The sequence below is a fragment of the Eublepharis macularius genome, chromosome 9, assembly GCF_028583425.1.
Source record: "Eublepharis macularius isolate TG4126 chromosome 9, MPM_Emac_v1.0, whole genome shotgun sequence".
Classification (NCBI taxonomy): Eukaryota; Metazoa; Chordata; class Lepidosauria; order Squamata; family Eublepharidae; genus Eublepharis; species Eublepharis macularius.
The window spans coordinates 57,266,197-57,289,764 of record NC_072798.1 but is presented as its reverse complement, the minus strand read 5'-3'; the positions used below and the strand labels follow the sequence as shown (position 1 = coordinate 57,289,764).

The following is a 23,568-nucleotide window of genomic DNA, read 5'->3' as shown; positions in this document are numbered from 1 at the left end:
CGAGACCACCTCCCACAGATCCTCTTTTTCCTCCTCTTTCACGTTTTGGAGACGCAAAATTGTCTGCGTTCGTTCCACCTGTAGCCCGATCAGCTGGTTCTCCACCAACTTCAGTTCCTTTTTTGTAGCCTTCACAAGTGACGCACTTTCCAGAGCAGACTTTTCTGCCCCCCCCCCGCTGCTGCCTTAATGGTTTTCACCTCGCTTTCAATTAAGCCCACCCTTTGATCAGTTTCGTTCAGCTTGTCAACAAAGGGTTTTATAGCTTCCACCACCGCCCTGCGCACCAACTCTTCGAGCGACTCCCCCTTCTGCAAGGTAGCCGAGATTGACTTACCGAGAGCGGGACTTTGCTTCTTTGCTGCCATTTGGGGGGGGGGGCGCCAACAAAATTCTGGAACTCAACGAAGGGGAAGAGCGAGTCTTCTTCAGATCAACCTCTCCTTCACAAACGCTTGTAGAACAGAAGGGATTCGCTTGTTTACAGGCTTCCGCCTGTTTCTTTTACTTGCCGTTTCTCGTTGCCCGGCGACACTCGAGGCGCCGCGCACGTCTGCCGGCCTCCATAGGGACAAACGGGCAATTCCCCCCCCCCCGCATTGATTTCGGGGAGTTCTTCCCGCCGCGTCCCGGACCCTGGCTCCCTCCCTGGGAGTCCTGGGGGCTAATCCTTGCGGATCAGCCGCCCGGTCAGGGTGCCCGGTCGTTTCCTCCCGGACCAGCCGAGAGGAGCGTCCGGCATGGCTGAGAAACCGAAACCGAAACCCCACTATCTGCTGCCTATTCGATTGTGCATCTGTTTTTTTCATTTTACACTTGTTAACAGGTACCAGTCCAGTTGCAGGCTTTGTGGGCTTGGGATGTAACGTCACTCTTTTTTTTAAGTTTGAGCATGCGCTGTAACTATGTGATGATGTAAAGTTGCTTCTTCATTTTACTACAAAATCCCACCCCTCCCTGTGTTCTTCATTAGTTCATTGGCCTTGTATCTCCCCCAAAAGAATTTCCTTGCAGGGAGCAATCTGTTTGGGGATGCAAAAAGTCCCAGGTTCAATCCCCAGCTCATGGCCTCTTCCTGACCCCCTCCCACGCCCAGCCCCACAGAGTGAGCGCACCGGCTTCTCTGGGGCAGTGGGTGGCAGGTGGATGGGCTGGAGCATTGCTGCCTCTTCTCCCCCCTCCCCCAGCCTTGCAGAGTGAGCACACCCAGCTTGTCCAGGGTGGCGCGGCAGCAGGCAGGCTGGAGCGTCGCTGCCTCTTCCCCCCACCCAGCCTCGCAGAGTGAGCACACTCGGCTTCTCCGGGGTGGTGCAGCAGCGGGTGAGTGGGCTGGAACGTTGCTACCTCTCCCTCCTCCCTGCCCAGCCCTGCAAAGCGATGCGGCTCCAGGCCATGGCCCAGCCTCACAGTGCAAGTGTGCCGGGCTCCTCCATTAAGTGTGATTATGGAGGAAAGATAAACAACGCAGAAACGTTACTGCGTATTTGATCTATTTAAAAATAAATGTAATTGCGCAAATGCATGCAGGGTTGAGCTAAGGATGGGAGCGACTTTGGGATCTGCACTGACCAATCAAAAGGCGAGGACGAGGAGAGGGGGAAGAAAAACGAGAGACACATTCATACTGACATTAATTGCAACAAGCGTGAATGGACAGCTGATTCAAAATTAAAGTCACACTATGTGCACAGGGAGAAAAAGCGGACAAAGAGCGTGGTCGCATCCTGAGACTGCCTCAGTAGTCTGAAACCGCTGAAAACATGGGATGCGAACCAGGTACTGAGACGATGGAAAGACTGAGTGTAAAAGAGCCCATAGTTTCTTGAACTGCCGTAAAACTCTGATTTGGGAGTCTTCTTCCTGTAGGCCCAGCATGAGTCCCAACTGCAAAATAAAACAACAAAGAACATATAACCTCTTTTTTTGTTTGGATTCTGTGGGGCTAATTTAGAAACCAAATTTGTAACACAAATATAAGTTAAGAAATTTCTTTAAAACCAAACCTTTCAACAATCAGAACAATACATCTACCTTTTTTTTAAACCAAACACACAGGTGCAACAAAGAACACAAAATAGCAAGCTGTGACATCTTTAAGTTCAGCCAAGTAACTGGTTGTCTTTTGAAACTGCTTCAGGATAAGTAATGTCCAACTTTTCAGATTCCACCAAGTGGCACAGTTCTTTGCTCCTTGATTATAGGACAAAGTGGAACCCAGGCTTCTGTCTCCAGCTTAGGAATTACAGCCCTGCGATAATAATGATTCCAGTAATAATACCAAATTATCTATAACTTACACACACACACACACCTCTTTTACTCACTATTGTTCACATACAGTGTGTTCCCAATGACCTTATTCAAAGTGATAAGAGCACATAAAACCAGCCTCTTCCTCAGCAGCTGGCTCCAGATACTGACTCCACCCTACTGGGCTAAACCAACTAGCTTATGAGGGTTAGAAACCCAATAGTCAAAAATAAACTTATTAGAGTTAGTGTTTAGAGAAAGAATACATGAGGGCTGAAAACAAGATGTTGGAAATCAGAGGAACAGCTCCTCCTCAGAAAACACTAACAGTGAAATTCTCAGCAGACATACTCTAGTCTAAGCCCAGTGATTTCCATTGAGCTTAGACTGGAGTAAATCTGCTTAGGTTTCACTGTAAGAGTAGGAAGAAAACCTGACAACAGTCATGGCAACTTAGAGATGAACAAGTTAAGCAAAACAAGGTAACCAACTGTATCAAGTACATCAGAGGAATCAAAGAGCATGAGCACAGAGTATCCATGTTTGGATATGTATTCTATAAATATAAATATATGTATTTATTTACTTCATTTATACCCTGTATTTCTCCCCAATAGGGAACCAAAGTGGTTCACATCATTTTCCTCCTCCATTTTATCCTCACAACAGCCCTGTGAAGTAGGTTAGGCTGAGAGCCTGTGACTGGCCCAAGGTCACCTAGCAAACTTTCATGGCAGAGTGGGGATTCGAACCTGGGTCTCCCACATCCTAGTATAACACTCTAACCATTACACTACATTGCTCTCATATAAAGAGATTGTCAAGACAATTCCAGTAGAGTGAGTGCAAAGGCAAAGCTGAGTTGTAGCAGGTTACAAGAGAAGTTCAAAAAGAAAGACCAAAACAATAAGAGAAACTGTAGAAGGCAAATATGGTGGTGGTTAGCAGGGCAGGATTAGCGAAAGAATGTTTATTTGAGAATGGGAGAAAAGGTGAAATCTTTGAACGGTAGGGAAACAGAGGGGGAAGGCAGATTATTTGGTAAGGGAAGAATAGCAGGAGATAAAAACTTGTCTGGGAACAGGATCAAGAGAACACATGGAATTGGGGGTGAGCATGAACAGAATGGCAACCAAATTTGGCAATAACAGAACATTTTTCAGAATGATGAAAGCCTAACCTGACTGTGCAGAGCTCCTGGAGCATCTCTAAGTTTGGTGAATGAGCAACAATGTGACAAATGAAGTTCAATGTAGGCAAGTGTAAGATGATACATAATTAAACAAAAAAGTCCCAACTGTAAATTTATAATGATGGGGTCTAAACTTGCTGAAGCTGAAAAGGAAAGAGATCTTGGAGTTCTATTGCACAGCCCGATGCAAATGTCAATTCAGTGTGCAGCAGCACTGAAAAAGACAGACTCCATGCAGGGGATTATTAGAAAAGGGTTTGGAAATTAAAAACTGCCAGTGTTGGAATCTTCCTGTATAAATCTATGGTGTGGCCTCATTTGGAATACCATGTGCAGTTTTGATCACCATATCTCCAAAAAGGCATTACAGAGCTGGAAGACGTACAGCAGGGAGCAACCAAGATGATTAAGAGGTTGGAGCGCCTTTGCTATTAAGAAAGGCTAAATATTCTGGAACTTTTCAGTATAGAAAAAGATGACTGAGGAGGGATATGATAGAGGTTTATAAAATTATCAATAGAACAGAATGTGTGGATACAGAGAACTTTTTCTCCCTCTCCCAACTAGAACTCAAGGGCACCCAGGTAAATTGGTTCAAGATGGACAAATTGAAGTACTTCTTAACTTAATGATGAATGATAAAAATATGGAATTCACTGCCAAAGGATATGGTGATGGCCACAATCATAGACAGCTTTAAATGGAGATTAGGCAGATTCATGGAGGATAGGTCCATCACTGGCTACTAGCCACGGTAACTAAAGGGGACCTCCACATTCAGAGGCCGTAAACCTCTGGATACTACTGTCTTGGCCTCTATGCCCTGTTGTTGACCCTTCAGAATAACTCAGCTGGAGCAGATGAACCACAAGTCGATCCAACAAGATTCTTCTTGCATTCTTATGTTCTTAGGAGGTCTGTTTTATTTTCTAGGGCTTTTGGTGTGGTTTGAAATTCAGATGTTTCTTTGGAGAGCTGGGTTACTGAGTTTTATTGTATTTTGTAGAGCAATATTTGGGCGCAGTAACACCTTAGACCAACTAGGTTTCCAGGGTATGAGCTTTTGAGAGTCAGGGCTCCCTTCATCAGATACTGAGAGCTCTGCATCTTGGACAGTTAGGATTCTGGCATGAAAGAGCCAGGAAGTGGGGGGGGGTGAGGCAGGAGGAGAGAAGAACTGGAAGAGAGATGAAGACATTTTCAGTTTCCAGGCTCAAGCCAGAACTCAAGAACACATTCTCGAGCAGCTGCGAAAACAAAAGTAGACACCATAGGAAGCACCTGCCCGATAAGCAACTCGCAGCCAAATAGGCCACCAATATGCAACTTCACATACTCTCAGAGGATCAGTACAGAGTACAGAGCACAGAAAATACTCATGGCAGATATGTAGACAGACATATATAACACCTAGCAATAAACCAGCTTCATGCCCATGAACACGTGAAGGTTCCCTATACTGAATCAGGCAATGGATCTATAAAGACCAAGATTGTCTCTTCTGAGTGGCAGTTCAGGTCTCAGGCAACTGCAGGAGCCTAAGGGGCAGAGCCGCCTTTTAAGGCATCTGGCTCTGCCTCTAGCTCAGAGGCCCAGATGGCTGGGAAGAGGCTTCCTGCCTCTTCCTCTGTTGGGCAGGCAAAGGATGGCCCCCGACTTATACACCTGACTCTGCTGGCTGGGAAAGGGCCACATTAGCAACAATATCCAGTAAATGAATTTGATTCTGTGTAGCCGCCATTCTACATAAGGCACACTATCAAACCTAGCAAAGAGCAGGAGGAGATTACACCTTCCCATTTTAAAATGTCATGTTTTAAGTGCTGAGGAGATACATTATTTTCACTACTAGCTTGAAGAAAGATGACTAGAGTACCAACAAAGTTATGCAATTATTCCTAGATAAAAATGTTGTCTGTAAAACATCTTGTGTTATCTTTGGTTTTGTTTTTAGCAAACGGTTGGCTTATTTTCTGGGATCTGATTCCAGATTGCAGTTCCTAATGTCCATCCAGTAGCAGAACCAGAACTGTCAATCTTCAGTAGTCTTGCCACCTGTTCCCTACTTATTTACTTTAAGAAATAATAATGAAAAAAGAGAGAAACCATAACTGAAAAAATCAGCTTGGACATATTGCACACAGGATGTTCTAATAAAATATGATAATGTTCTTACAAATGCAAGTATCATTTCTTTACAGTTGCACATTGTGTTCCTCTTTGGAAATTCTTTTTGGTGGCAGCTCAAACCCTTCAGTAGTAGAGGTGGGCATGGACTGGGAAAACCCCATGGACCTCCTGCCCATGGTCCATCAATTTTCACGGACCACGGACTGTGAACTTTTCACGGACCAGCCACATTCCCGGACTGGTTTGCCGGTCTGTGGTCTGTCACTTCCAGCAGCTCTGGCTCTGCCCCTGTCATGCCTATAGACCCCAAACTCACAGAGAATCTTCAGCAGCCCCTCTTCCAGTCACCCTCCAATTTTGGTCAAGATTGCTTTTTGGATGTCTGAGTTACAGACCCCTAAAGCAGTCACCCCAGGAAACCTCCAGTAAATACTGGAGTCGCAAATGCCAATTGACTTGCTTTGGCTAGCAGCACCAAAAAGTTGCAATGAGGCAAAATCAAACAGAAAAGGGTGGGGGAAGAGCCCCCTCACTCACCACACAGACACCTTCCCAGCCGTTGCCTAGGGAATTAATTCTTGCTCCTTGCTCACATATAAAAGAATGGGAGCTCTCTGGTTGGCAAGCAGAGCTGCCTATCAAGGTTTTGAGGGCTAAGATTGGCTGCAGAATGTCTACTCCTCTGTTGCAGAATGGGAGCTCTCTGCTTGGCAGGCAGAGCTGCCTATCAAGGTTTTGAGGGCTAAGATTGGCTGCAGAACGTCCACCCATCCGTTGCCTAGGGAATGCATTCTTGCTTCTTGCTCCATAGAGCAGAATTGGAGCTCTCTCGTTGGCAGGCAGAGCTGCCCATCAAGGTTTTGAGGGCTAAGATTGGCTGCAGAATGTCCACCCCTCCATTGCAGAATGGGAGCTCTCTCCTTGGCAGGCAGAGCTGCCTATCAAGTTTTTAAGGTCTGCAAAAGATCTGCAGACGTCGCCTCCATTGCATAGGAAATTGATAGATTGTTGCTAGGATGTCTGGACCCACGGATCAACAGACTGGCCCAAATGGACCAAAATTCATGAAAAAGGTGAGTCCCATGAACTGTGTGTTCACGAACCACGAACCGGGCCAGACTGTGCAAAATTTTCATCTGTTTTCTGGACCATGCTCACCTCTATTCAGTAGTCAAGGGTCATATGCCTTTAATATTACAAATTGTATGACTCTGGCAGAGTGATAACATTATTTTTCAAATAGTCCTATTTTTTCTTTGTCAGAAGAATGCATTCTTTTGAATTAAATCTAAATATTCATCTAGGCAGCATTTTTAAAAAAAATAGAGGTAGGAAGATTAGAAGGCATATTCCTACACATTGATGCCACCATTGTTTTCTGTTGTTAATGTTGTTCACATAGCATTTGCAAGTTGGCAGCAGGAGATGCAGGAAGAAGTTGGAGATAGTTGTAAGGGCAGTGAAATTGTATATCAGAGAGTTGGCACTTCCTATGAAGTGGTAAACTTGCAATGTGAGAAGATTCACATCCAGGATTGGGGCCAGCCCATTTTGTGTCTTGCTTTGAACTCATTGAGTACCCTTATTAGACAATCATAATGCATATCTTTGAAATGAAAAATAAAGTTGACAGGTTCACTAATCCATAGAGACAGGAGCATAAAGGCAGCTTGAGCTATTAGAGACAACTGGGGAAGCTTATTAACATTTATGAATAATTGTGTTATTCTTACCATGTCTTCCTTTCCTCCATTACCACACATTGGATTGTTGATCTGTCAGCTATTTTCTTATTATTCCAGAGTGTAATTTGAGATATGTTAATAAGGCACAGAGAAATGTAGACATTAAGTTGGTGAGGAGTGCCAGTGTTGTGGAAAAGAACAGGGTGCAAGTTTTCCTGATTCTGCTGCCTTCTCTTACCAATAGATATTGATTGAACAAAAGACATAGACTTAATCTGATCAAAACTGAGCAATTCTTGCTTGTCCTGAACCCCCAAAGCCCAGAGACATAAGGTCTTCTGTTACCATTAGTGGCAGTGGTAGAGATCTTCATGCTGTGCCATTGCCCTGCCGGAGCGATAAACAAAACGCCTGCTATAAATAGGGACTAGTCGCATCTTACATCCCTTTTCAACACTAATATGTTATGGCAGAATGACTATTTTCAGCATTACTGAGTTACAGCAATTTACTACGGTTTTGCAGTTCTTGGATTATATGCAGGAAGCCATGAAGAACTTGATGCAAAATCTACTCAGAGGCCCAGCAAGTCCAATGGAACCAATTACAAGGGGACAGAGGAAGATAAGTGATTATTGCTCAATAGCTCAAGTATAAGGTTTCACCCTGGAACCTTTCAAAGAATGTTTGTAATTAAATAAATAATCACAGGCATGGTTCAGATTGATTGTTCTCATAACATCAATTCTGCTAAATCATCTCTTACATATGCTAGTCTAGTTGCATAAGGTAATATGCATAAGGTTTTCAGAGTAAGGGACCTTTTGATTTATAAAGCAGTGTAGTATAGTTTAGTAGGTGTTCTGGAAGGAAAGATTTGCTCACACTGATTCAGCCATAAAAAATTTATTATCTTGCTTCTGTGAGTTTAGCCTGTGCATTATCAGATAGGTGGTGTAATTTCCAGTCTCTGATATAATCACTTTTGGATTCACAGACAATCTCTTGATAAGGTGAAATACATTAACTAAACATTAAAAGCTTATATACATCTATTACAAGAGAGTTTTTAAAGATCAGGTTAGAGCAACTTAATATGACTTGCAATGTCCTGATAGAACAGGACAAAGATTATTTTTAGACTTTCTACAATAGCCATATAATTGTACTATAATTATGGGAGGCTTTGGTGATTTGACTTGTTGTAATGCCTGATAATCCAAAAAGAACATCCTTTGAATGTATTACATTTCCTCTCAGTGTTGCACTTAAAACTGTTCTTATCAAGAGGAGCCTTGCACCATGTTATAGTTAATACATTTTCCATGCTGTCAAAAGTAATAATATTAATGTGCCATTCTGAGTTAAATTAATTTTGTTTTGCGCAGTTGCTTGCATAAACGTGAATGACATTTAGAAATGTGATCAGGCAGGAGCTGAGGAAAAGCCAAGTGGAGAACACAATGAGATGCAATCATTAAAATCTACTAGCAACTGAATACAAGAATACATGTCTGTAGGAGGGGGGAATAGAAGATACCATTCTTTCATCCTTGAGGGGGGGTGTAGCTTTTTAAAAATTACTTTCTCTTTGATCTAGAAATTAGATTTCAATTGGGAGTTGATATTTAGATATTAATTCAAACAAAGGGCAAATCAGTTTCCAGATGTGGACCTCCTATGTGCTTAAATGGACGAGCATCTTTTTGTTAAGCTCCCATTGCAAGTTCCTTTAGCCGTGGCATCTCATTCTGTAAGAGGCAGCTGATTGTAATCACTTTGCAACTGATGACCGTGAAGTGGCATTTTCAACTCATCATAATGGTGTTTATCTCTTTATTTTCAGCTACGTGCTTCCCCTCCCTTTTGTAGAAACACTTTCTAGCAGTGGTTAAAATAATTATGAATACTAGAAGGAGAAGGCTGGTGGAGGATGACTCAATAGCATATTATGGTCAGAATGATCAATCTTCTTACTGTAGGTGGTTAATTGGCACTATTTATGTGAACATAGACTGTTCCAGTAACAAGAGGCCCAGCTGCTGGAATCTTCCTTGTAGTTTCAGAAAATTTGGATGCTCAGAGTAGTTTTTCAGAATGTAAATGTGACTAAATATGAAGAAATCACTCCATTTATCATGAAAAGGAATGGAGATTTTGTTGAAAAAGTGTTAATTCCTTTAAAACAGGTTATGCTTGTCTGGCCATATTTCTTTCCGATTCAACAAGACAGCATATGCATAAGTGATCGTTAAATTACCCAATTATTTTATATTTGTATCTCTCAATGATAAAAGTAGTAACAATGACCATGACTTCATTTCAGTACAATTTCCAGAGGCCCAGAGCAATCAACAGGATAGTCCTAAATAGGGTTATACCCTTCTATGTCCAATGAAGTCATTGGGTCTAGAAAGGTGTAGCTGTACTTAGGATTGCAGTCAATGACTGTTACACGAGCAACAGAAGTCCTGGGTTCAAATTATCACAGGGCCTTATCCTCCTTTCATCTGTGACAGTACTGGACAAATATGTTCAAAAGGCAGAAAAAAGCTACATTAGTTGAGATCAGGCAAATTTTGTCTCTCTACAACAGTATTTATAGTTCCTTGATGAAAACCTGCATAACCATAATATAATAACCTATATCCTAGTCCCTCTTCTTTGTTAATTGTTGTTGTTGTTATTTAAAATGTTCATTGAACTTAGTGAACAATGAATTTGGATGCCCGAAGTATGCAGGATTTCAACAGCTGAACTGTAGTTATCTTATGGAGACATTAGTTGACCATATTGTCATTATATCCATATGTTACTTTCCAGAAGTAAATGAACTTAATCTGTCACGGAAAGAATAATTTGTTTATCTCCCTTTTCTCCCTATCTCCCTTTTACTGTGTAACTTTTAATCTTTCCCAACTATGTAGTACCAGTGTTCTTCTGATGGCATTTTTAAAGATTTAACTTGGAAAAAATTACTACTATAATTAAATTACCAACTATTTCCTCATCTGTTTTTCTGATAGATTTTTCCACATAACGAAAAGGTATCACTAATGGGTCCATGGGGAATGGGTTTCCAAAAATTCTTCCAATTATCTGAGTTATTTGTCTTGAGAATTTAAAAATATTCTTCCTCCTTCCACCAGTGCTTCAAATCTGCTTCTAGCTGCCCACATTTCCTGCAATTATCAGAGATACTGTACATCTTTTTAAGTTGGAGTCAAATGAATTATTTTATATTTATTTTCTTTCATGTAGGTAGAAATAGAATTTCTAGAGCCATTTTTAAGAATTCTGAACCATTGTTTTCAGCTTTTTAAAAATTTAGTTGCAACCATAGCATAGCATTTCAACATCATTCGGAAAAATGTTATTTGTATCCATTCTAAACAAATATTTTAAAAATAATTAAATCACCAATATTAGTCCCTTTGTTTCTTTTTATAAAAATATGCAAACTGATCTCTAGGCTGTATTGTCGAAGTATTGTCGAAGGCTTTCACGGCCGGAGAACGATGGTTGTTGTGGGTTTTCCGGGCTGTATTGCCGTGGTCTTGGCATTGTAGTTCCTGATGTTTCGCCAGCAGCTGTGGCTGGCATCTTCAGAGGTGTAGCACCAAAAGATAGAGATCTCTCAGTGTCACAGTGTGGAAAAGATGTAGCAGGTCATTTATATCTACTCAGGAGGGGTGATCTCTAGGCTATTTCAAAGTATACATTTCCAAAAGATAGTAGCATTCTGAATCAAAACAATCTATTTTATTTAGTTTATTTTTCTTCATATCTCATTAGGAAGCTATTTTAGTAGAATAGAAGAGGAACTAGAAGGGGAGGACAGAGAAAAACATTTTTTAAAATACAAAGCCAGTTGGAGGACAGTTTCTGTCTCAGTGAGGCTTTAAATGGTCCTTTATTGTCAATCAGAAAATGGTCCTGTCTATTAAAACTTTTAATTCCTTTCTGTTATGTTTGGTGGCAGTAGTCTTATGCATAAGGAAATTATGAGGAGCCTTTTGATTGGCAATTGATGATTTGAAGGGAAGAAATTAACCTCTATGATCCTTACAGTTGGATGGTTCCAACTCTAACTGAATGTTTCCATCCAGTGAGCAGTGCAATTGGCTAAAATAAATTGTGTACATAGTTGAAAGCTAATCATAATGACAATAAGGCACCTCTGTGAGATAATCACCTCACCAGAGGCACTCTTCTGTACCTCTTAGCCCAGCAAGGATTTGCAGTTATCTTACAAAGCCACACCTCCAGCTATGGCTCATATTGTCACATATTGGCAGCCAAATAGTTTTAAAGGCTTTGTTCTGTGGGATTAAAAACTAGTAGGTATAATTTATCCCAGAGCAATTTCTGTTTGACTTTGGATATATTTATGGAAAAGATTTTTACTGAAGAAGAAGAAGAAGCAACAGCAGCAGCTGCAGCTGCAGCAGCAAGGGCTTTTCAAAATAGTAAAGAGTTCAGTAGCACCTTTAAGACTAACCAACTTTATTGTAGCATAAGCTTTCGAAAACCACAGCTCTGTTCATCAGATGCATGGATGAAGAGAGCTGTGGTTCTCAAACGCTTATGCTGCAATAAAGTTGGTTAGTCTTAAAGGTGCTACTGGACTCTACTGTTTTGCAACTACAGACTAACATGGCTAACTCCTCTGGATCAATGACCATGGAAAGCATGAAGTTTTTAAAGTATGTGTGTTTCCTTTGAAGTGAAAACTTTACATTACATCAGTTTCACAAGTTCTAACCCACACATAACTTATTGGTTCTTTGTAGAACAGTGGCCCGTGTAGTGTCAGAAAAAAAATGTTGACAGATTTTGTTTTTAAATGCTATAAAACATGCTCACGATTAGAGATGGGCACGATCCAAAAAAAAATGCCAATCCAGCTGATCATGGATCAGTGCCGGTGAGGATCCCGACTAAACGATCCACACCGATCATCTCCCGTTCCCGATCCGTGGATCATGGATCGTGGAGGCCAAAGCGGGGCGCGCTGCTATTCCCAGCTATGTGGGAAGGTGAGTGTTGGTGGCGGCCACTGGGCATGGGGAGACGGCGACGAGCCGCCTCCCCTCAGGGGGCAGGGGGTCTGGCTGCTCACCGGCGGCACCCCCCATGTACCCGCCCGCCAGGCCAAAAGGGAGAGCGCTGGTGAGAAAAGAACAGTGGGTGATGCCGGCGGCATCTGTGTTTGTGTTTGGCCTTCTGTGTTTGGCCGTCAGAGCTGCCTATCAGGGTTTGCAGGGATGAAATTGGAGTGCCCATGGCTACAGAACACCCCCTTCCCCCTCCCTCCCCTGGGTGTCTTCTCCCAACTGGTGACTGCTTTGCTGCTCCGTGGTTGGAAGGAAGCCCTGCTGATCAAGGAAAGCTGGGCTTCCATTCGGGTTTCCAGGGCGACAGAAGGAGGAGAAACACATCTCAGGCATTCCCCTGGCTCCGTTGCCCCGGGAATAGATTACTGGTGCCTGAGTGTCTGGCTTCCCGATCCAAGCACGATCCAGCCCCCCTCCCGATCGCTGGATCGTTGACCGTGGCCGATCACGATCCGCTGAGTCACGATCGCGTGATCGCCATTATCGTGGGTTTTTTTGGATCGTAATTCGGATCGTGCCCATCTCTACTCACGATACACCTTGCTCTATAGCACTAACTGCAGCCCTTTACACTTTTGTTACCCACAATTATTATTAGTTTTACCTATATTATAGAAAATGTGAACAAAATAATTCTAAATTAACAGAAAGAGGCTTAGAGAATATGATATTGGATCTTTTTAAAGCTAGGGGTTAAAATACAGTACAAAGACTAAAATGCATATTACAAATATTAGATTGAAAGTATGACCAAAAGCACTTTATATCTGAGAATTTAAAGTCATGATGAATATTACTGAACGTCATTGGTAACACTGCCATCCTAAGCAGAGCTACATGCTTCTATGTCCATTGATTTCAAAGGACTTAGAAGCATGTAACTCTGTTTAGGATTCAGCTGGTGATCTTGGTGCATTATAGTTAAGGCTCTACCAAATGACTGCCCTTTCAGTTTTCAGGTGAAATTAGTGTTTGGAGAAAGTCTGAAATATTGGCTACCCCCAAAAAAACCTGTACTTTGGAGAGTGCCCATCTTTTTTCATGTCTGTTCATTACCATTGTACTCCCATTTCCCACTTCTTCAGTGCAGTTTTTTTCTTACCCAAGGCTTATTTTGGCAGTAATTCCAGCATGAACATAATGATATTACAGGACTATATAACAAATCATGTCTGATGACAAACATAGCTAATTTCGATTGAGGGCAATGTTTCAGGACTACTTATGTAATTTACGTAAGTGATTCTTCATAACTCATCAGGAATGAGGCAAATGACAGCAGAAAATATTCATTGCATTGAATAGGGATGTGCAATTCAGATTTAGTATTTGAAGTTAAAACCAGCTTTTTGCTGATCTGGCTAAATCCAGCTTTATCAAATTAAATCAGAGATTCCTAGATCCAATCTGGAAACCCAGATCCTTACCCTTAGGTAAATCTTGGAAACGTGGCTTCAGCCTCTGACTGGGTCCTTCTTGGGCTTCTCCTGGGGGAGGAGGAAGGGGGGAGTGAGGCAGGGAGTGGGGAATGAGTGACCAATCCATGCAGGAGCTCTCCTTGTCTGCCTTGCTTCTGTGAGTAACACTGGTTCAGTTGGGCTGAGCTGCAACAGTGTCCATTACTTCAATTTGGTTTGGGTGAAACTCTCTGTTTTGACATGATTCTCTGGTTTGATGTTGCTCCCTTTGGTTCTTTTGATTCTGGAGGGGGGATTCCATCCATTCCCTTGCTTTAGTTTGGTTCTGTTGTGCTTCCTCTTGCATCTGAGAGTATGCCTTTGGCCACTGGCAGCCTTGCCCCTGTGTGTTTCTGCCCGAGAACCTGCTTGGAAATGTTTCCCCCATAGGAAACAATGGAGAGTGGCTCAAGGTGCCTTCTTCACGGGCCCATAGAATTGGACACAGGTTCCAATCTTCCTGAAACTTGGTGGGTCTTTAGAGGACAATTGGGAATAGGTTCCCTACAAATTTGGTGGAGTTTACTTGAAAAATGATCCCTGGACCCCCACCCCCGGTCCTCTTGATAGCCCCCAGATAGTTTTCCCCATATGGATTAATGGCTGGATAAATCTGGAATTCTCTGATCTATCTTAACTGAATCAGAGAATCTTTCTCAAGTTTAAGGAATCCCAGAGTTTTTGAGGATCCCTGAAACCCAGATCCAGATTACCTGGATTATTTGTGTGGTGCACACCACTGCAAGGCAATACTGCCTACATGGACAATCACTTGCATCCATTTTAATGTGGTTCCTGAAAAACTGCTGAATGAATGGTAGCCTGTGACGCTGCTAAAAGTCTTCAAGCAAATGATACATGCACACTTTCAGTTAAGTTCTAATTGTAAGAACTAAAATATATTTGAGAACCTGTTAAGAGTTGTAGTCTCTTCTCTTTAGAATCATAGAATCATAGAGTTGGAAGGGACCATACAGACCATCTAGTCCAACCCTCTGCCCAATGCAGGATCAGCCTAAAGCATCTCTGACAAATATTCATCCAGCCTCTTCTTGAAAACTGTCAGTGAAGGGGAGCTCACCACCACCCTAGGCTGCTGATTCCACTTCTGAACTACTCTGACCGTGAAAAAGTTCTTCCTAATATCCAGCCGGTACCTTTGTGCATGTAATTTAAGCCCATTGTTTCGGGTCCTACCCTCTGCTGCCAACTGGAACAGCTCCCTGCCCTCCACCAAATGACAGCCTTTTAAATACTTAAAGAGAGCAATCATGTCCCCCCTCAATCTCCTCTTCTCCAAACTAAACATTCCCAAGGCCTTCAGCCTTTCCTCATAGGGCTCAGTCTCTAGACCCCTGATCATCCTTGTTGCTCTCCTCTGCACCCTCTCGATTTTGTCCACATCCTTTTTGAAGTGAGGCCTCCAGAACTGCACACAATACTCCAGGTGCAGCTTGACCAAGGCAGTATAGAGAGGGGCTATGACCTCCTGCGATTTTGACGCTATGGCCCCTTTGATACAACCCAGGATTGAATTGGCCTTTTTTGCCACCGCATCACACTGACTGCTCATATTTAGTTTACAGTCCACTCTTACCCCAAGATCTCTTTCTCATATACTACTGCCCAGAAGTGTATCCCCCATCCATTATTTGTGCTTCCCATTTTTGTGGCCCAGATGTAATACTGTGCACTTGTCTTTGTTGAATTGCATCTTATTACAGCTTCCCACTTCTCCAGAGTATTCAGGTCAAATTGAATTTTAATTCTATCTTCTTGGGTGTTTGCTACTCCTCCCAATTTGATATCATCAGCAAATTTAATGAGCAGCCCTTCCACTCCTTCATCCAGTTCATTGATAAAAATATTGAAAAGTACCGGGCCCAAAACTGAGCCCTGCGGCACCCCACTGGACACCTCCCTCCAATCTGATGAAACGCTGTTGACCACCACTCTTTGGGTACGGTCCTCTAACCAGTTCCCTATCCACAGAACTGTCCTATAGTCCAGTCCACAGTCTTCCAGTTTGCCCATCAGAATGTCATGGGGGACCTTATCAAAAGCTTTACTGAAATCCAGATAAATCACGTCAACAGAGTTCCCCCGATCCAGTAAGCTGGTCACTCGATCAAAGAAGGAAACCAGGTTGGTCTGGCAATATCTGTTAGGAACAAAACCATGCTGAGTTCCCCGGATCACTGAGTGGTCCTTCAGATGCTTACAGATTGATCCCTTTAAAATCTGCTCTAATATCTTCCCAGCAACAGAAGTCAGACTGACTGGCCTGTAGTTTCCCAGGTCATCCTTCCTCCCTTTCTTAAAGATTGGGATAACATTCGCTCTTCTCCAATCTTGTGGCACATCCCCAGTCCTCCAGGAGGCCTTGAAGATGATGGATAGAGGCTCTGCAAGTTCTCTAGAAAGTTCTTTCAGCACTCTTGGGTGCACCCCATCCAGCCCAGGGGATTTGTATTCATCCAATGCAGCCAGATGCCTCTCCACAACCTCTCTGTCAATGTCAATTAGCCACTCAGGTGTCCTGCCACATTTTCTACTATCTCTAGATGTGCCTGAGTTCTTCAGGGAGAAAACAGAGGCAAAAAAGTCATTAAGCCTGTCTGCTTTTTCCCTATCCTGCACCAGTTTCTCTGCATCTACTCCCAACAGTGGTCCAATTGCCTCTTTTACCTTGTGTTTGCTTCTCACATATCTGTAGAAGTTTTTCTTATTGTAGCGAGCCCTCCTGGCCAGACCCAGCTCATACTGAGCTTTGGCCTCTCTGATGGCTGATCTGCAGTACCTAGTAACCCTCATATACTCCTCTTTAGAGGTCTGTCCTTCTCTCCATTTCCTGAACGTTTCCTTTTTCTCCCTTAGCTTATTCTCTGTACCTCCACATCCACAGCTTTACCGCTATTAGTTCATATACCTTCTGGATGTTTATAATTACCTTCAAATGTAAAAAATGCTTAAAGGATTAGGTGCACATTTTTAAACGGAGGTTTGTAATATTTCAATCAGTTGATTAAAATGTTGTTGGAGGAATGAAAAGTATATTTTGTGATAGTTTCAGGTAGGTACCCGTATTTGTCTGCAGTAGCAGAACAAGATGTGGGGCCTGGAAAATCTCATTGCTCTTTAAGTTGCTTGCTAATGGGTTCAGATCTTGCTCTTATATTTTTATGGTATCATTGAGGCTAGTAATACCTACCAACTCAAGAGAGAGCTTAAGGAAACAAGAAATTCAGTCTGATGTCTTCTAACTATTGCATCTAGTGATTAGAACTGGCCAAGTCACAGCTAGCCCCAAGAGTCTGTAACTTCCAGAATACTGGAGCAAAGATCAACTCTGTGTTCTTTGTTGTGGAAAGGATTGTTAATCATAGTTTGCTTTTAACCACAATTTTGAGACCCAGTTGATCGGTGTTAATGTCAGACACTAGCAGATATGAACTGTAATTAAGGTCTGTGCCAATGTACCCAGAGTTAAAGCATGTAGAGAAGTTAAATGAAAGAGGAGGGGGCCACTTGGGTTAAAGGTGACGTCTGCATATGCTTCCAGAGTCCTCTATCTTTGATCATCTTCCTGGCATACAGAAGGCTGCCCTCAAAGTTTACCATCGTGCTCCCCAAAGTAATTGTAGAATTAAACTCAGTACCATAAGGAGAGTTGTCTTTTTATAAAAGATCAGGGAGGCCTGAAATGCCTAATTAGAGTGTTTAGTGTAACCTGATTCTGCAGTTTTTGAAAGCAACATCTTTTCCTCCCCAGGGATAGCATTGTGCAGAGAACTAAGAAGACAGCCAGCAAAATATTCTTAATGATCATTACTGAGCAGCATGTGGTCGTCTACTTATATCCTTCTTGCGTCTTCAAGCTCAGATATATTCATCTTTGCATTTATTACAATGATTCTGTAATTTGTGGCTGCAGCTCATTCTTTCGGCATGCTAAGAAATGCCACTGTTTTAAGGATGCCCTTTAATAATATAGCACAATGAGTTGTAGCTATAATGTCTTCTCTGGGAACAAGACTAAGTACTTTCTGCCATTAATGACATCTATTAGATACCACTGTGACTCTTCAGAAAATACTTGCATTGTCTGCTAAATGTAGGGAAAAAACAAAATGGCTTTTAAATCTGGTTTGTTCATTACAAGACGTGATGAGAATAAACCCAGGTCCCTGTTTTTGTGACAACAAAACTAATGGCATGCTGATTACTCTCACAACTAATCCTATATTGGTGCCGAAGGGGGTGCTAATCAGTGTCAGCTAATCATTGTTCACTGTGAGTGAACAATTAATTTTTGGATACAGAAAAATTCAAATGAGTAATGTATCTGCTGCTGCCATTTTGACAGATGATGACAGCATTTGGTCCTGGAACCATTACACTTAACGTTCAGTTGATTAAAATTATTGAATAAACTGGCTAGGAAGGTCACACTAGGCTGCATAACTGGCAGTAATTGTTGCCCATTTTCTGTACTCTGTGGTTGGGTGAAAAGGAGAACTACGGGCAAAGCAAGTCAAGCCTACTAAGCCACTTAGATTTTTTTTCACCAAGGCCTTTTTCACATGTGGATGTCATTCCAACATCTTCATAAACAAGTAAAATGCAACCTAATAGATTGTGCCTGTGAGCATAATTATTTTTTTCAATTTTATATTTCATGGAAATATATGGATTTCTAAGGGAAATCCATATCCAGTATTTACTTAAATACAAGACTAGGTTTTTTTTCCAGGTATGCCAACAAAAAGGGGTGGGGTGTCTTACATTTTCATCCAAGTTACAGTTATGTCCAGTAATAATTTGGAGGGGAGTTCATCCTATATTTAGGGTCATCTTTCTATCAAGTAAACACAGTATTATTGGTTCCCACGTTGCATATTTTCATTTTTATAGACACAGAAAAAGCAAATATCTGAAAAATATAGTATTTGCATTGATCCACCAGTGCTTATTAGCAGGTAATATCTAAAGGGTGCTAAGAACACCCTTTAGATATTACCCCTATTATCCCTGATCCCCCCCCTGCCAGTCATTCATAAAAGCAATAATTTGTTGAGGGTTCATTGATTTGGAGAGGGGAGTCCTTTAAATAACTTGGGATTCATTTTTATGGGCATTTCATTGGTTTTCAAGAAACGTTAGAAATAAAATCCAAATCAATGATTTTGAATGTGGTGCTGGATATTCTGTTGAAAGGGAAATGACAGCGCTCTCTGCTTCTTATTGCAGCAAGAGAAGCTAGGGGACATCTGCTTCTCTCTTCGCTACGTGCCTACTGCTGGAAAGCTGACTGTTGTCATATTAGAAGCAAAGAATCTCAAGAAGATGGACGTGGGAGGCTTATCAGGTAAGCTGATGGCAGTAAGCATATAGCAATGACTGTACTCGTCTTGATTTTCCAGTAACAGTTCTCTCACCATTATAAAATGAGGATTGCTGCTCATATGCAGTATATTATTTATATTCATTAAGTCTGAATATTATTTCTATATAGAAGAATAGAAAGGGAATGATTCAGGTGTGTATACTCCTTCATTCTAGCCTTTCTCTTACCTCCCTTATGATCTAACAAGAAGGCCACAGATATCAGAAAAGCCAGCACAAACAAAACATGATGGCTTCTTCGTTCTATCAATGCACTTTTAAGTTTCATGCACAGGAGCTTTTTTAATGAGAAATTTTAATATCGCAAACCTTTTCATGAATTCAACAGTCAGCTTGCCCTGTAAACTTTAATTGTTCTGTATACTTCTATATATTTTAGAATATTCCAAAAAATATTTTTCATTGTAAATTACCTGCTTAAATTCTTGTTTGGTATACAGAGTTATTGCTGTACATCTTAAGAAACTGTAAACTGAACATCAATCCTTGCTTCATTTAGAGGGAAAGTATGTAAGCACTTCCTTCAGATGACATCGTTTTATTCAATAAAAACCTGAATCTCTGATGTTCTTCTGATTCTTGAGCCAAAATCAATATCATTTTTTTCCATAATATTTCACACACTGTACACTCTCATTATGCCAATATACCTGGCTGAGAGTGCATTCACACGATAGACACTCGGCATGTATAAAATTAACATATAAAGTGGTGTCACAGGTATCACCAGGATGGGGAAATTCTTCGCTGTCCCTGCCTTACTCCTCTGAGTGTAAATGATATGCCCATTAAAGAAATATCGTGCACCACAAAGTGACAAATGAAGTTCAACATAGGTAGGTGTAAGGTGATGCCCATTGGAACAAAAATCTCATAGGTCATAACTGGCTGGAGAGGAAAAGAGATCTGGTGTTAATAGTGGATAGCTCAATGAAAATGTCAACTCAGTATGCAGCAGGAGTGAAAAAGTCAGACTCCATCTGAGGATTATTAGGAAAAGGATTGAAAATAAAACCACCAATATTGTAATTCTCCTGTATAGATCTATGGTGAAGCCTCATTTAGAATACTGTATCTGGTTCTAGCCACCATTGTCTCAAAAAAGATACTGCAAAGCTGGAAAAAATACAGAAGAGAGCAACCAAGGTGATTAAGGGGTTAGAGCACCTTTCCTATGATGAAAGACTAAAGATTCTAGTACTTTTCAGTGTAGAAAAAAGACAAGTAAGCTAGGATATGACAAGAGGATTATAAAATTATGCATGGAGTAGAGTGGACAGAAATAACTTTTTCTCCCTTTTCCAAAATACCAGTACCCAATGAAGCTGATGGGGAATATATTCTGAACATACAATAGGGAATGCTTCTTTAGCCAACATATAATTAAATTGCAGATTCACTGTCCATATGTTATCTCCTAGATTGTATTGAGAGCAGAGTAAAGGCAACACTATTCCAATGTCAATCAATATCATTTTACCTGAGCCAGGTGCTTTTTCTTACTTTGCTCAGCAGGTTACCTCCTTATATGATTATCCTTGCAACTTCTAGAGAAAGCAGTGACAAGGAAAAAAAGATTTAATTGGGCCTATGTATACTTTTAGAGAAGCAGGAGACAACAAAAGAAGAAAAGTATAGAGTGTGAAATAAAATGGGGGTAGGAAATGGGGGGAAAGAATATAAGAAATTGAATAAAAGAAAAATAAGTGATAAAGATAAACCATCAAGAATATGCACCTGGGTATGGTTTGACTCCCCCTTTCTCTCTCATGCATTCAAGTCCATTAAATAGATGTAAGTTACATTTTCTTATTATTTGAAATGGTTCTTGAACGGAGAGGCCACTATGGGGCAAAGCAATGCATGCCTTTATCCATGCCTCTTTATGCTTTGTACTATTTAGACATAAAAAAGATACTGTGTTATAAGAAGGCCCACCATCGATACAACAGCAGATACCTCAACTTGGAGTGGAGGGGAGTACGTGCATGTGTATTGTCCACAAGTATTCTGGAGTAATATAGATTATAGATCTGAAATCAGGATTTGGGGACCAAGGCAAGATACTTTCCAGTGCCCCCTGCCCTGCTTGCCTTCATTCACCATGCTGTGCATGCATGCACACATTCTGCTTTGATGAGCAAGGGAATGAATTCTGACTTTTACGCACTGCTTGAAGTACCCTTGGTGTCAGCATAGTTAAAGTGAGTGTAAAAGAGTCACATGGTGTTCCCTCCAGTGTCTTTTCCTCCAAGAAATAGTGCATCACAGATCCCTGACATGTCACATGGTAGCCAGGGGGAACAGGCTTGGAAGTGGTAATTCTCCAGAAAGGCTCATTTTCCCCTTTGTTCAGGGAGAACACATGATGTAGAAACAAGGAATAAAGGCCCAGAAGGGCTCCGTTCTTGTCACTACTCAAGACAGAGGTGAGGTGATGTAATCACTGGGGCCAGGCAGACCAGCATAGGTGTAGCCTTGGGCCCTTGGAAGGCACATTGTCCAGCAACCCTGCTGGGTCTGGTCAGTGCCTTTAAGGTTATGCATCTTGAGTTCCATGATGGATAAAAATGTTTAAATGTAATAAATAAGTACAATTAACAATATGGCATTACTGAGACAGTTCAGGGATAGAAATCAGTAGAGAGACAGTTTACAGTGATAGTGAATTCTCTGTAAAATAACATATTCTACTAGCAAAATGTTTAGGGCATGACCTGATTGGTTATATGCAGTGAATTCTGGCTTGTCTGTTTTGTTTTGTTTTCCACATCTGTCTCCTTTACACTAACTTTGTCAGTTTTCTGGTTCTGTTGATCTTAAAGTATATAACAGTTTTGTGGACATGGAAATGGTAACTTCTTGGTCCAATGATTGCTAATGTACAGACTGTAATGAAGTCCTGATGGCTTGATGAGTAGATGTTGCTGGTTATTAACTGCTTGGTAAGGAATTTCAGATACTGTCTGTATGGGATGAGAGACAGTGTGTCTACTCTGATAAAAGGAATTTTAAGAGTATTACTGTTTAAATTTTGGAAATGCAACTGACGCTAGGTCCATTACCTATATCATGTCACAATTCCTTCCTTACTTTCCTCTAGCCACAAGCCTTTTTCATTCAAGTAGCAGCAGAAAGTAACCTGAGTGGCACTGGGAAATGACAGTCCATAAGAAGGGCAATCTCCAGGTCGCCACTTCCTATCTACCTTCTTCTGAGTGATAAACCCATCCCTAAGTATCATATTATTGCATGTTGTTACATCACAAAACTAGCCCCAACCTGGAGATCCTTTTAATCAACAAAAAAAAAACCCCTGCACATCTCTGAAATATTCATGTAGAGTACTGAGTAGGAGTAAAAATGGAAGAATTTGGCATTAGACCATTATTTTTTTCCCACAGCTACTTTCTTTTCCATTTCCTCTCAAAACTAAAATAGCTTTCAGTTGTTCCAACAGAAAAGTTGTATACCATAGTGGAGGTGGGGGATTCAGTGTGAAACTAAAAATGTTATCAACATAATTGGCAGCACTTACTGTCACCCAAGGAGCCCATTATCAGAAAAGCAAAATAATGTGTGTGCATGTGTGCGTGTGTGTGTGTGTATAAGAGAAAAAGTGGTAAATATGAATTTAAAATCAATCTGCTCTTTCTGGAAAATTATGAAAAAAGAGGAAAAGAAAGGCAGAAAAATAAAAAGAGGGGGTGTGCAAGTATGGTTAGGAACACAGCTTGGCATCATGCTTTGCCTTCCCAATGGAGTCTTTTATCCATAATGTGCCTACTCACATGAATGGCCTGTTCCTCCTTATGTTCAACTCATTTCACCTTCATTGGACAAGAAATGTTGGCTCCCTGTTTCCCAGGGTTGGGCAATGTCAGCACAGCAGGTGTGCATATAATGCTGAGGTATTTTGGCTGTCTCCCCATTTGCTGGGCTATTGTGAGATACTGTTTCTCTGTCCACTGTTGGCTCATGATGTGATAAATATAAATTGGAAAAATACCAAATTTAGCATGAAACTGAAAAACTGAAGTCACTTGCTGTATTCAATGTGATCTGAGCATCTTCTCATAGTTATTTTTGAGTTTTCGTTCGTTTTTAATACAAATTCAAATTATGGCATGGTTTGAGCCTGATTCTCCACATTCTCTCCTTCCCTCCTTCACTTCCTCTTTCTTGATATCCCATAGTACACAATTAGAATTTCTCAGCATATCTTTGATACTAAAGGGCATCTGTTCCTCTTTTGTCAATGTTCGGCGTGCATAAATTCTGTTAATATAGGATAGGCTGCAGAAAGAAATCAAGTGTCAGTTCCAGGCAGT

At 41.4% G+C, this 23,568-nt stretch overlaps 1 protein-coding gene across 1 annotated transcript in view; it reads left to right on the top strand.

Annotated features, from left to right (window-relative positions):
- SYT1 (synaptotagmin 1) overlaps nucleotides 1-23,568 on the top strand; it is a 200,512-nt gene that overhangs the window by 102,731 nt on the left and 74,213 nt on the right. Inside the window, exon 6 of the mRNA XM_054988878.1 lies at nucleotides 19,082-19,199. Coding sequence (XP_054844853.1) covers nucleotides 19,082-19,199 — 118 coding nt within the window. The remainder of the gene's footprint in view (nucleotides 1-19,081; nucleotides 19,200-23,568) is intronic.